At 38.1% G+C, this 14101-nt stretch overlaps 1 protein-coding gene across 7 annotated transcripts in view; it reads right to left on the reverse strand.

Moving 5' to 3' along the window:
• adgrl3.1 (adhesion G protein-coupled receptor L3.1) overlaps positions 1–14101 on the reverse strand; it is a 131931-nt gene that overhangs the window by 30046 nt on the left and 87784 nt on the right. For all 7 annotated transcript variants that reach the window (XM_014004870.1, XM_014004869.1, XM_014004867.1 and 4 more), the window contains 3 exons: positions 9555–9738; positions 4798–4920; positions 4412–4617 (listed from right to left, as the gene is read on the reverse strand). In XM_014004870.1, the coding sequence (XP_013860324.1) occupies positions 4412–4617; positions 4798–4920; positions 9555–9738 (513 nt within the window). The remainder of the gene's footprint in view (positions 1–4411; positions 4618–4797; positions 4921–9554; positions 9739–14101) is intronic.

Raw genomic sequence — 14101 nt, forward strand, 5'->3', positions numbered from 1 at the left:
AAAAAAAAAAAAAAAAAACAAGATGTGAGAAACTGGTGGGAGAGAAAGGATGAAGAGGAAGTATTAGAGAGAAGGAGTCCAGCACACACAGCAACATAACAACAAACAGAAGGGACAGAATGCAAAAGTGAGAAAACAAATAAACATGGAGCCATGGCAGGAGGTGACAGCGCTGCGTTCATTCTTGTTGTGTGCGTTCGGCGGCGCAGGAGCAACTTGTGTTGTGTAAACTAAGGATGTGTTTGTTAGGTTTATAAAGTCCTCTCGAAATGAGCAAGTGAGGATTCTTCCACTGCCAAACAAGCTTGGCCACCAACTGGATATGCATTTGCTTGTTGAACGAGAAAACACAATGAAGTTGCAGTGCTGACCATCGTATTAATACAATAATGGGCAATATGGAATCCAGTCTGCTTTCGCAAAATGTTTAAACTCTTCATATGTTTGCCAGGGAGAGGCAAACCTTCAGAAGAAAAATTGCAACATAGAAGACTTTCTCATTTCTAAAGAAACAGCTTGATTTATTTTTAAGTGTGGTTTTGTGGAGAACTTAACAACAGTTAATATCTTACCTGTTGTAGATAGCTCTTTGAACAACTTTAGTTTGGAGAAACCGGAGAGAATAATGAGCTAACAGCTAGGCTAAGACCAAAGTGGGTTGCTACTCTCCTAAAACAACTCCAGTCTAAAGAACTTATTGTTGCTCACGATAGTATATGTACTTTAATATTTAAGTTTTACACAACCACCTATTTCATTTTACATGGTTATTTTTAATGCAATAAAGTTTTTCTGCAAACATTTACCAATAAATATGCATGTAAAAAAACAGCTGCAAAACAAAACATGTTAAGAATACTTTGCCAGTAACTTTTAGGTGGACAAGTGTAAAAAATAATAAAGTTGCATATTAAATTATTACAGCAAGCAATAATAAAAATAGTAATGTGTGTGTGCGTGCGTGCGTGCGTGCGTGCGTGTGTGTGTGTGTTTGTGTGATATCAAACAGTTAAAATAACTATGTTCTTCTACGTAATTAACCATCTAATAATAATATTGTTTGCCGAAGTCATTAACACTTGCAAGAATAAGTGTTTTTCCATTTCATCTGGATTAAGCTGGCCAAGCTGTTTCAAAATGTGATGTACCTGATCAAATCCACTTTCTTTGGATTCGTAATGTGTCATCTACACCAGTGAATCCACTTCTGACTACTGTCTACTGCAGGTACGATACTGACTATAACTTCTCCACCATTGCCCAATTCAAAATGAATTACAGCCTGACAGACCACAGAAGACAGATAATAATAATAATTTCTTGCTTTTATGGTTGTGATCAAGAATGTTCAAATCGGAGGAAAAACAATGAATGATCAAGTTGACACAAATTTGAAATAAAACTAAAATCATTTCTGTTTTATGTCCTGTGTCAAACCAAATTTATAGGAAAGTCAAGCTGCAAAATTCAGCACTAAATTTGTCTCCTGAGCCTGACTGAAGTACAGATTTCAAAGCCGTGTGTGTACAGCTCATTTAAACTGCACGGCCTCATTCAATACTGTCGCATACAGATTGATTATGGGCCGAATGATTCCTCCGATGCAATTTCAAAAACAAAAATCCAACGATAGAATGTGTGCACACTTGCAAGAAAACTTTTGGGGATGAAGGAAACAGATGATGCAGGTAGTGGGTTGAGGTTTTATTGCAGAAATGAAACCTAAGAGCTTCTGACGTCTTCTTGTTTCATGCCTCTACACTGTTCTCATCATAATCATCAAATCAGCAGCTGTACATGTGTCTGTACCAGTGACAAAAATAATAATAATAATGATAAAAAAATATCTTTCAGTTGTAGAAGACAAGAGCTCAACTCAAATCACAGAAGTAACTCTGCTTAGTATTTCTCACTGATCATGTCAGAGGGAAGCTGAGGTCGCAGCTGCTGACCTTTGGGGTCATTGTGGAGCCCCACGGCTGTTACAGAAGTCAGATGATGCTGGGACATGGCAGGTGGCAGAACTCAAATCTGCTTTTCACCAAAAATTAGGACTTGATACACCTCAACTATGACACTGCAGTCAATGTAATAAAGCTATAGAAAACTACTAGAGGCACCTCTGACTCTTCTCATCACTTTGCCTGGAAGATTTATGGCAGGTAAACATAAAGACTGTGTGATTTCTGGAAGGAAAATAAGACCACTTGGATTAATGTTACACTTCAACTAACAAGTCTTTAAAAACAATGCATTCAAAGTTTGTTCTTCCCATTGCGTTCAGCTAATGTATTTCTATATTTGAATGGGTGTAGGGGGACACCACTGGCTGTTATGATCATTTTTGCAAAGTGTGAAGTAATCAGACTGTTGACTGTAAATACAGGCTATAAATACTACAGCGAGACTCGGGTGTGCTGCTGAATGAAGGATGCACCGGCACTGCAGGAGGACTTCGTTAATTGAAGAAGTGAGATGGAGCGAGCATCCAGGGAGCACCAGAGTTTCCTGTCAGCCTCAATTCTCCACGTCAGAAAAAGAAAAAAAAGTTATTTTCTTTGTTTTCCTCTCTGCTGTGGCATTGATTCACTGTTATAGTTTCTCTAATCAGTAGCTTTGTTTCTCTGTGTCTATATTCATGAGTTGCTTTGCATTGATCGCTCAGATTTAAGTTTGCAGATACAGTATAATAGGGAAATGCTTGCAGACATTCTCATTTAGGTTTTGATTTTCAAAGGCAATTTTTAAAAAGACAAACAACTTGTTTCATTAGAATTTTAGTGTGCACAACTCTTTCACTTTTAGTTTGTGTGCACAAAACTCTTTAATGTTAATTCTGCACCATGTACTATAACCAATACCTTTTGTTAAGTTAATCAATACTAAAATGTTAAAGTAGCTTTATCACAAATTGGTTGTTTTTCTTTAATTTTTTTTCCTATAGCTTTAAAACAACCTATACAAAAAAATGATAATACTAAAAAATTGAATATCTATACAATGGACAACCTACGTCAAAGCAGAAATATCATTCAAAGTTTATGATCATATAAATTGCAAGTGTGACACAATGTGACCAGAATGGCATTTTGACATTTAGAGTCGTAAAATAAAAAAAGTAAAAATGCATTCTTAGTGTACTTAATGTACATTTTGGTTATCTGTACTTTACTTGAGGAATTATTTTTCAGCCCACTTTTTACTGCTACTCCTTACATTTTCACACAATTATCTGTACTTTCTACCTCGTACCTTAAAAAGATGGAAGAAAGTCGTTACTCTTGTTTCATTAAGGCTTGTTTTCTTTCTGGTGGCTCATTATTGTAAAAAGACAAAACAAAACTATATATATATATATATATATATATATATATATATATACTGTATATTGGCACCTCCCAGATAGAGTGAATTTAACTKTGGTTGGATGAGTAGTATAAATATATACCATTCTGACATCCTATTGGTTTGTATGATCCATGACACCTGCACATGGCACAAATCACATCACTCTAAGACACAGCGGACATATGTAGCCGAGTATGATGATGAGCATGGCAGACATACAGTACATTTGTCACTGAAATAGGTATCCTAGTATATCCCATATTATTCATCATTAATATTTTATTATAAAATTATAGTCATTATGGCCTTAAGAAAAATGCTTTTGGGGTAGGTCACCTCACAAAAATGTAATTTTGGAAATTTAAACCACTCAATACTTTAACTTTTTTACTTCATACATTTTATATAGGAATTTTACTTTTGATACTTAAGTACAGTAAATGTAAGATACAGTACTTTAAGACGTTTACTCAAGCAATATTCTAAGAGGAGACTTTTAACTTTTACCCAAAATAATTTTATGGGAAGATACTTTTACTTTTACTCAAGTATCACCTTGAGTTACTTTACACAACACTGTTAACATTTTACCAGTTTTTACACAACTGCAGTTTAAGTTTCAGGATTTTTAAAGATGATGTCCACTACGTTTTGAGATGTTTAAATTTCCAAAACTTCCTCAAACATTTCTTACTTTAGCAAAAAGTTTGTTGTTATACAGTCTGGATTTCAAAATGTCTCTTTTTTACCCAGAGTGTATCTCAGTTTTTCTCTAATCCCCCCATAGTGCCACATGCATAGTCAAACTCCCATTGACCCTCACTGTATCCGAGCTCGGAATCTTCTTGTTAAAATGGGAAGAAAGGGATCTTTTTAATTGGGCATATTTCCTACACAAACTACTGTAGACTCACACAGTAAAAAGTGACATATGTGACAACCAAAAAATGCAGCATGAAATGAGGAATGTACATCCCTGACAGTATAGGCTCTGCCAAAGTTTTTCTAATTTGCTAATAAAAGCAAAATGTCAAGAGCAGACACGACAGAGCCTGTTCCTTACCTGCAGGTGTTTGACTGTGAAGACCACAGGCTCCGACAGATAAACCTTATTGCTCTCCTTGTTAATTGACGCCGTGATGACCGGAGAGTTGACAATAACGGAGTAATTCGGGTACACTGCCTCGCTGCTCAGTCTGACACTGGCGTTCTCTGTTGGCAAGTACAAATCCAAGTTCCTGTATAGCACAAACGCCATCCGGATCTCACCTGCAGGAAAACACGGTGATATGATGATCGCTATTGTTGGCATCAAACAACAAAAACAAAGGGCAGAGAAGGGAAAGAAGACCCTACAAACTAGTTAAGCACAGTAAAAAGAAACTCGGAGGGGTCACAGACCCCACAGTGAGCGCGATGAGACGAGTAAATGTGGGATCTGTCATGTACCGTTTTTGCCGTGCTGCTTGAGAGTGCTGGCTGATAGCTGGATGGAGTTTCCATGTTGTTCTGACTGAGGGAACGTCAGATCTGCAAGGTTCCCATCCGTACTCAACCTGGCTACTTCCAGTTCTGCAACACATACACACACACACGCGCACATACACAACTTCGTGTCAAATCACAGCACAACACATTACATCAGTTTTGCTTTGCACACTCTTGTATCAACCATGTTTTCCCACTAAGTGCTTCAAAGCAGATCACAGGCATGACTCCTCAAGCAGTTTCAAGCTTCTAAAGTAGTAGATTAAAAAAAATAAAACAGATCTGACACACTTTCAAGTGAAATAAAGAGACATTTTATATGAGAAAATAAATAAATACAAAAAAAAAAGCTGTAACAGTGTCTCCAAGCAACTGCTCTGACACATCAAGGTAGATCATCCAGCCTCCTCTTGTATTGTCAGAATCTAATTTCACAATTCGGGTTCGTTAGCACATTCCTGATTACAACTGAGTGAAGTGTTAGATAAAGTTTCTAATTAAGGACTAATTATACCTTTGGTGCATTGCTATCCTGTGCTTCTGAGTGATTTGGTGATTTAGTCTGCTGCGTTTCTTGGTGAAAACAGCCCCCTGATCAAGTAAACAACACGACGACAGCTCGGATTATAAATGAGAGCAGATGAGGAGCTAAAAACTGGTGAGAGGTAAAAAAAAATAAATAGAAATAAAAAAAAGAGAAGAATAAAAGAAAGGAGGAAGTGCTGGGGAATTGAGAATGAGCAGATAAGCAGAAAACAAACAAAACAAAACAAAACAAAATGAGATGCTGGTTAAGTTGCGCATTAGCCAAAGTAAAGTAGGTACACACACACAAACCCACACATGTGCACACCCACCCACGCCCATCCAGATCGGCGGGGTATCGAAACACGCTGAGTCTAATCTAATTAAAACATCCTTGTCATGACAATCCTCCTCCGACGAAACACACTTGTTCATTATCGTTATCACACGCGCACGCCGCTACCGCTGTGTTATCCCTTTTCAAATCACTGTTTTGCTTCTAATAATAACAACACTATTTATTCACCCGCCTTATCCTGCGCCTCATAGTCACTCTCACACAACAATCTCACACAATAATATCACTTACAGTAGCTGCAGTGGCATCTCAGAATTGCGTCAGATAATTTATTCGTGTCACTCACTCACATCTGAAAGGCTCGTTAGAGAAAGGGGGAGCGGGGTGCGTTTTGAAAGAAAAAAAACGTGTGAGGATGATGGTGGAGAAATGGGAGCAGGGGGAAGATGGAAGTGAGGGAAGCAGAGGAGATGCAGAGATGACAGGCTGTTCGGGGCTGATTCTGAGTACAGGCGAGAGATAATCACACTGGATCTTCCCACTGGATTAGCTGCGAGGGAAGATTAACGACACAAAAAAGGAGAGGGAATCTTTCCACTAAAGAAAAAGCAAAATTCTGTTTAAAGTTCCTCTGAGATGCAGTAGCCTACATCTTGATGAGTGTTTATGTAACATTATTTATGTGGTGCATTCAGGGGAGAGAAAAAAAATTGGAGGAGATGCAGGGATGGAATTATGTAAGTTGAAACTGTGTAGGATGTCAGGCATCGACGGAACTACTGTCTTACTTCAAGTAATAGTCTGGTGATTTTTGAAGCGACGCTCTGTCAAATAGTTATCAACAGGAATGCATCAGTCATGACATCAGTCAAAGACTTCTGCTCTTTGCTCCATACTTCATGCTCTATGATGGACATGGCTGATAAATGACCCACTATTTATAACTGTTTGGCAAAGCATCTCTTCAAAAATCACCACAGTATTTTCTCACAGTAATGGATTTGAGCCTCTAAAATTTGATTATACTGAATAGTTATTAACAAGTAATATCTTACCTGTCTTTGACAGATGTTTGAATAGCCTCAGTTTGAAGGAGTAGTGTTCAGTTTTGACTGATGAGCTGATTCAAGTGAGTAAGTCAAAACGAGACAAAGTCCAAAGCAGACTACTGCTATCTTAAAACAGTTATCTCAAAAATCTTATAGCAGTTATTGTAAATTATATCTTAGAAACCATTACATTGCAGTTAGTATGTGTGCAGATGACAGTTGTAGAAGCACTACTTCCTGTGAGAATACCACACATTTTTACTAGAATAACTGTATAATGCAGACTGATTGTGCTACAGAGATTCTATAAAACTGTATTTTCTTGAACTGCTATGAAAAATTCAAGACTGGAGTTGTTTTAGGACAGCAACATTCCACTTTGCTTTTGGCCCTTCTCAAATTAGCTGTTAACTTTTCAACCCGGTCGGAATTGAAATCTTCGTTCCACAGAAGCTCACTTCGAAAGTCCTGAACTGCCTCTTTAAAGTTAATCAAGAAAAAGACAAAGTCACATTAGAAGGGCAGACTTTGCAGAACCTTATCTGTCAGTGCCGTCTGTCTTTGATAGGAAAAACTGCAGTAATGTAATCACCACGCTGTGTGACTTAAGCAGCTGTAATTTCATTGCTTATTGATGTAAAAGTGAGTCAAAAAAACCCTCAGAGCATCATTTGACATTCAACTGCCACCATCACCCTCGAGCAAGCACTCATCCAGTCTTCTTTTTTCCTTATCATCTTCATTTTTTTCTCTCTTCTCCAGCTCCTCCTTCGTGCCTTTTCATCTGTGACTGAGTAGCACACAAGCACATTGAACTCTAGTAATGGGGGAATGATGTGGAGGAAATTTTAAAATATCAAATCAGATTGGAAGTAAATAGGACTATAAATAGAGGAAAACCTAAGTGGATGCAACTGGCTGGTTGTGAGCACAGATGAAATGAAGGCTCACAGATATATCATCACCTAAAGGCATGAAAAGCAAAGAGGTTTCGTTTTGCTCTTCAGTAAAACTCTGTTGTGCCACAGCGTGGCGATGACATGATCAGTGAGAAAAGAGATTATAGGAAAAGGCGCCAACGAGAGAGAAGAGGAGAGGGAGGTGAAAGTGATTGTTGTGCTTTGTCGGCTCTGCCTACAAGCAGAGGGCAGAAAATATGGAAAGATAAATAAATTAATATGAATTATTGGCTCAGGAAAACGACTCATGCCAGCCTCAAGGCTAATATATTTCCTGCATTTTGTGAGAAAAAAATATCTCAGAGGATTCATCCCTTAACACGTTTTCATTGTGACCTTCCATCTGACAGCTTTGCATGTTTACTCTGCATAATAAAGCAAAGCATTCAAATCTTTGAGGAGGTCAATGCAGGCCTCTCTGACTTTTACCCTCCGTTTCAGTTTGTTGTGCAGCTTTTATTGGATGCAAACCATCAGCAGAATATCAAAGCTACACATTCCAGATAAAAAGGGATGCTATTCATGTCTCTGCAAATCTGCCTGTTGTTTTCAGTTCAGGTTTTTTTTTTCTGTCACTTAACAACATCATGTTAAAGCCCCTCTGCATAATAACTACATGCATTTACAGTGCATTCATAGAAAACGATAATCTTAATAGGTAGATGTTTTGCTATTTGTTATTTTTGACCAGTCAACTGACAAGTAATGGAGGACTGAGCTTTTTTAGCAGAAATAAAAAAGAGAGAAGTAATTCAGAAAAAGGTGATGAGAAGTAGGATCTGTAGAGATGTCCAATATATTTATCATTTACAATACTATTAATATTGTATTTTAACAATAGGGTTGTGGTAATAAACTAGCAGTGAACAGTGTGAATTTCGGAGTTTAAATGTATCTTATTTTACATGTTGTGTCATAAATAATGTAAAAACTATAAAGCATTCAAACACAAAACGCTGCAGTCATGGCTCTTGCACACTACATGCTTTTACACTTGTGCAGCTTAAGAATACAAAATCAATATCCAGGGTAAGATTTTTGCACTCTGTTATGCAATTAACCCATTCTGTTTATCCATCCATCCTTTTTCTTTATCCGCTGTTTCATTTCCAGGTCACAGAGGGGCATGCACAAAGTCTAATGTGAACATTAGCTACAAAAAACCATGGGGCAGTCATATTGTCAAACTGTGTTTTAAAATACACACATAATGATCCTAGATTTTTCCATGTTATTGTAATCATAGAAGCATTTGATCTCCATTTTAAAACCAAGTTAAAGTTGCTCCTGCAGTGTTTTTAATGAACTCCCCACGCCACCTTTTAGTGCCACATAAAATGAAGTTGCAACTTCAGATTTACTGAATTTGTTCAAATAATTCAGATTCAACTTTTAATGCCACATGGGTCAGAAAGTAATCACTGGATGGACAAATACAGCTGCACAACGTTTGGAGTTAATTAGATTTAAAATGTCCAAAACAACTATACGGCCTTAGTAAACACAAACTTTCTTACTGGGTCTGTTCAAAATTTCACCAAGTGGTTCTAATTTTAATGTCTGTCTGCTTAAACAGTGACCCTGAATAAGCTGCAGGTCTGTGTTTGTGATTTTCTTCTTTCTTAGATCTGGGATGATCTGGTGACCTTTTCAACATGACCCGTCCCTCTCACCTGGGAGCCTGGAGCCACCCCACCCCCACCCCCGCATGACCCCAATGGATAAAGCAGATACAAAAAGCTGACAGATGTCTCAATATTTTTGGTTATTTTTTTGGTGCGATGCCTGAGACCTCTGAGTGCATATCTGTCTTTTATTTATTTTTTTCGACAGTTGCAGAGTCCAGCTGTGACAGTTGCTTGGAAGCAAACCATAAAATGTACTTACGGATGTAGTCAGTGGTTTCCTGCACGGTGTCGGTCTTCAGGAGGTTGTCAGCCAACATAAAAGCTCCGGTTTCTACAGTGTCGAGCAGCAGAGTGGCTGAGTGCAGCTGCTCGCTGGTGGGCAGCTCCTTCCACGCTGCCCGAGCTCTTGGATGCAACAAGTTGTTTACCGTCTCCACCATCGCCTGGGGGAGCAATAAAGACCCAGAGGTTACACACTGTAGCTGAAGCTAACGCTAAGATTTTAAATCACTTTCAGTCAATCATGCGCTTGTGGAAATGAATGCAAATGTTTATTTATACGTCAAGCGGTGCTGCTACACCCTTTCTACTGCAGGCAGAAGCCAGCGGGATGCGACAATGAGAGAGCAGTAGCTTTTCATTTATCATGTTGATAAATTGTAGGCAATCAAGACATTAAAATGTCAGCAATGCAAATGTGGCATTCCCATGCAGACATAGTAAACAGAAGCAAGAAAGTTAAGAATGGTATGTAAAAAATGTTTTTAGAGTTCAGAGTTGTCGGTGTTTGTCGTTGATTTGTTTGCTTTTTATAGGAGGAGAATCACAGATGTTCTGAAAATCAAGCTCTTAGCTGATTGCAATCACAATCGACAACCTGTATGTGATTCAGGTACTTTTTCTTGTTCCTTTTTTAAAGAACAGTCTTTGAGTTGGTAAATTAATTTTTGATTGTGTACGGTGAAATTGGAGGTGTGTATTGTTTAGTGTCTGCCAGCTTGCATCCAGCAGAGGAGTTCTGAATCCAAAAATATCACCAAAACAAACACAGAACAGATGACTCACTGAAATGTTTTCTATGAAACCATACCTATTTTGTCTTCAGCTCATATTCCCTTGTGCGCCTAAGGATTCTGCTCCTCCTTTTCTTATATAAACACTGCACACGCACACACACACGTACACATCCGACACACATCTTTAAAGACCCGGTGAGAGATAAAGAGACAGAGAGAAAAGAGAGCTGGTGCAGAGGAGGGAGAACCATGGGAGAGCGATAAAACAGTCCAGTGAGTCCACGGTGACAGGCGTCCACTGGGAGCGAAAGAGGCAGAAAAGCGAATACAGGTGCTATCAAACACACACATCTCACACTCCCCTTTGTCTCCTTATTTTCTCTTGCTCTGTAAACCACACTTCATGCAGACACCCTCTCATTCTTCGCTCATCGTTTCCTCATTTTTCAGTGCCTCTTGAGGAGGCAAAATGAGGAAGCTGAAACGTAACACAGGTGCTATTATACAAGCTAAAGACATCTCCGGTGGGGAATTACGAGGGCAAAAAGAAAGATGGAGGAACGTCACTTTATTGCCATTCAAACATTAAATGCTTGACTTCTTCTTAGTCTTCTTCATTAAACAATAACCCTGTACAGTATATTTGTGGGATGTTATACCTACATGTAAATGCAATAAATCACACATGTTCACACACACAAACAAAAACTGGTGCCAACCAGCTAATATGATAATAATATGTATTCTTTTAGCACTAGCTGCTAATTAGGAGGGATGCATTTTGGATGTGTTTGGGGGGTAGGGGTGGGGGGGTGGCACGTGTAAACAAAAACTAATTAATCCACTTCTTCTGCAAACAACGAGAATAAGCAGGAGTGGATGTTAGGCACACGTGTGCATACACCGGCAAACTATCATCAGTCTGTGCTGTGAAAGATGGCTATATGAGCTTCAACAACCTTTATTAGATTTCTACATCTTTACTGATTCTTCTGTGGTTTTATTCATCTCAAAATAAGACTGTGCTCTTTTTGTATTTTTCCTTTTTTTATACTGTGGGATTTTGGCTGCCATCTTTGGTTTTAAATCCTCATTTAAATCATCTATAATCGGTTTCACTTCCTGTTTTGATTTTGAAACCATTCGCTGTTTGTGCATTCTGTTGAGCTCCCATCTTTTACACCAGGTTTCAGTGACTGATTGCTCCATCAGGGTTTAGTTATTCATTACGGTCCAATGTTTTCCTTGTTCCCTGCCAGATCCTCATCAGTGTTACCCTCCCTGCTCTGGCTCTGATCATTGTTGTCTTTTGTTTCCTGTGCAATGAGATGTCAGTGTTTTTAGATTTTTCTGCACCTGCAACACTTTTGTTTCAGTTTTTGCCGAATACATAATTAAAGCTCCTTTGTTCATCACCTGCTAACCTCAGACCTAAAAACCTGCATCCAGGTCCTCCATTAGACTATGGTGCGAAGGAAGTGTAATGGAGTTCACTTTAAGCAAAAGTACGCTGCATGTACAACTAATTAGATGTGAAAACAAACAACATCTCAGGACTTTTTGATGGTGAAAAGAATCAACATACGAGGCTCTCAATCAAGCCAACAAAAGAACAGTATCTGTTCTTTTAGAATCTTGAATTCAAAGTAAGTAAATCTAGGCTTTTATCGGACTTGTAAAACCAAATAAAGTTCCCTTTTTGTTCTCCCTAAATTGTAGATCTAAACTGAAACATGTATTATCATTCACCTAAATCTACTCTAGTCCAGCATAAATCCTGAAAGCAGTAGAAACTTCAAATTATTTCTAAACTTTTTTTTTCTGTTTGTCTCTACGCTGATGATTCAACTCTTTATTTGTAGGAGATGTTGACTTCAACTAAGATTTGGCATTTAATGTTCAGAACATCAGTTCACCAGTTATGAATGGCACAAAATAAAAGCTAAAGTGATTGTGGATTTAACACTAATGAGAGGAATAGTTTTCATTAAGTTTGTTTTATCACCCACCACATATTAAACAATGTTAAGAATCAAACAGCTGGACTTTTGATTTGTTTTCTTGACTTCTAGCCAACAGTTAATTAGCAGATCCAATCCCTAGTTGGGCTTTGAACAAACAGATACAACTGAAGAACTTCTAAAGATACCAATTCAAAGGGCAACACTTCTAATGCTATCAGCAAAACTAATAGTAAAGCAGCAAAAAAAATGAACATACAGAAAAAATATTGACATTATCACTTTGTTTCAGCAAGATGTTTTTTAAATAATATTAAGTAAATCTATTGAAATCCTGGTTTTAGTTTATATTCAATAATATATGTAACTAATGCATGTCACCCTCAAATACTTGGTACAATTTTGAATGCCTAAACTCTGTGCAAAAGTCTGGCCTTCCTTCCTTTTTGAAAGAGGAAATACTGATTTTTACTTAGTACACTGGTTCAAAGTTGTGAAGGAAACTGATCAACTGAATGTTAAGTATTCCAGTGCAGTACACAGTACAGTAATCCAGTATTGTATGTTTCTAGTTTCTGACCATTGCACTTATAAAATTTAAAACAGAGACTGAGAGAGTATGAGTGTGACTTGTCATGCGTTTTGTAGCATAAACAAAAGTTAGTTACGTTCTACATATGACATAAAAGTTGCCACCTTCAGGGGTTTAGGAAGAGATGTACATTATAAGGTCAATTCATCATTATATGAGTCTGTGACAGAAGAAGTTCTGAGTTGTGCAGAGAGTCTCTGCTGAAGGCTGAGTCACACTACAAGATTTTAAACCAGTTAGCTGATTTTCAAACACTGAAGGACCCTACACGTGAGGACAGAAAATCATGGACATACTAGGTTTGGTCCTACAGTGTGTGGTATACAGCCACACGGCAAGAGACAACACAACACACATGAAAAGATATTTCATTCATCAACATTCAGATGTCAGATCTTAAATCACGCGAGACTTCCCGAAAACTCGTGAGAATTCAGATGTCCAAGGAAAAATCTCACGTGACCTCCAGAGAGATGTGAGTTCAGAGTAAATAAACATTTGCAACAAGGAAGAAATGATGTTGATCATTTGTGGACTATTTTTACCAGAGGAAAAACAATTCTATAGGACTTTTAACATCCAGCAGACTTTCTGGTGAGTCATGACAGTTTTTTCTGTATTTTGAATCCCCTCCGTGTTTACATCACCTCGCTTTCTGATTGGCTACACATCTCATTCACAGGCTGAGAGCTTGCATGAACACTACACACACTGATATCGGGCCAAAAAATCAAACATGTTGAATATCCCCGATTTGAGGTCGGAGCGGTCCCGACGTCCTTCCGAGCCGACTAGATCACTCTTACCTCACAACCCACAGCGGGAATTTCTGCTATGAATATCTTTAGAGCCATCACGATAGTCTGGACTTCCTTAAGATTGTCGGAAGGGCAAAAATCGGCATAATTTTCTTGTAGTGTGACGCCGGCCTTAGATTCAGCCTGGAACAGACTGGGCTGTTTTATTTTGGTGTCCTGATAGGAGCTCAAGGCTTTTGACTCTGAGGCCTGTGCTGTGTACTGCTGCATGGAGCTGAATGGAGTCAGATGAGAATAAAACTATTTAAAGATATCCGAGTGAGTTTCTGCTATTATTTCGACTTCCACTTATGAACGAGGTTGATTTCTACAGTTGTTTGGGACAACCATGGTCCCAACGTTAAGTTACAGTAAAAAAATCCATCAGTTTTATCATCCCAATAATGGTTTTTACTTTACGATTTTTTATGATTTATTAT

The sequence above is a fragment of the Austrofundulus limnaeus genome, unplaced genomic scaffold (assembly GCF_001266775.1).
Source record: "Austrofundulus limnaeus strain Quisiro unplaced genomic scaffold, Austrofundulus_limnaeus-1.0 Scaffold27, whole genome shotgun sequence".
Lineage (NCBI taxonomy): Eukaryota > Metazoa > Chordata > Actinopteri > Cyprinodontiformes > Rivulidae > Austrofundulus > Austrofundulus limnaeus.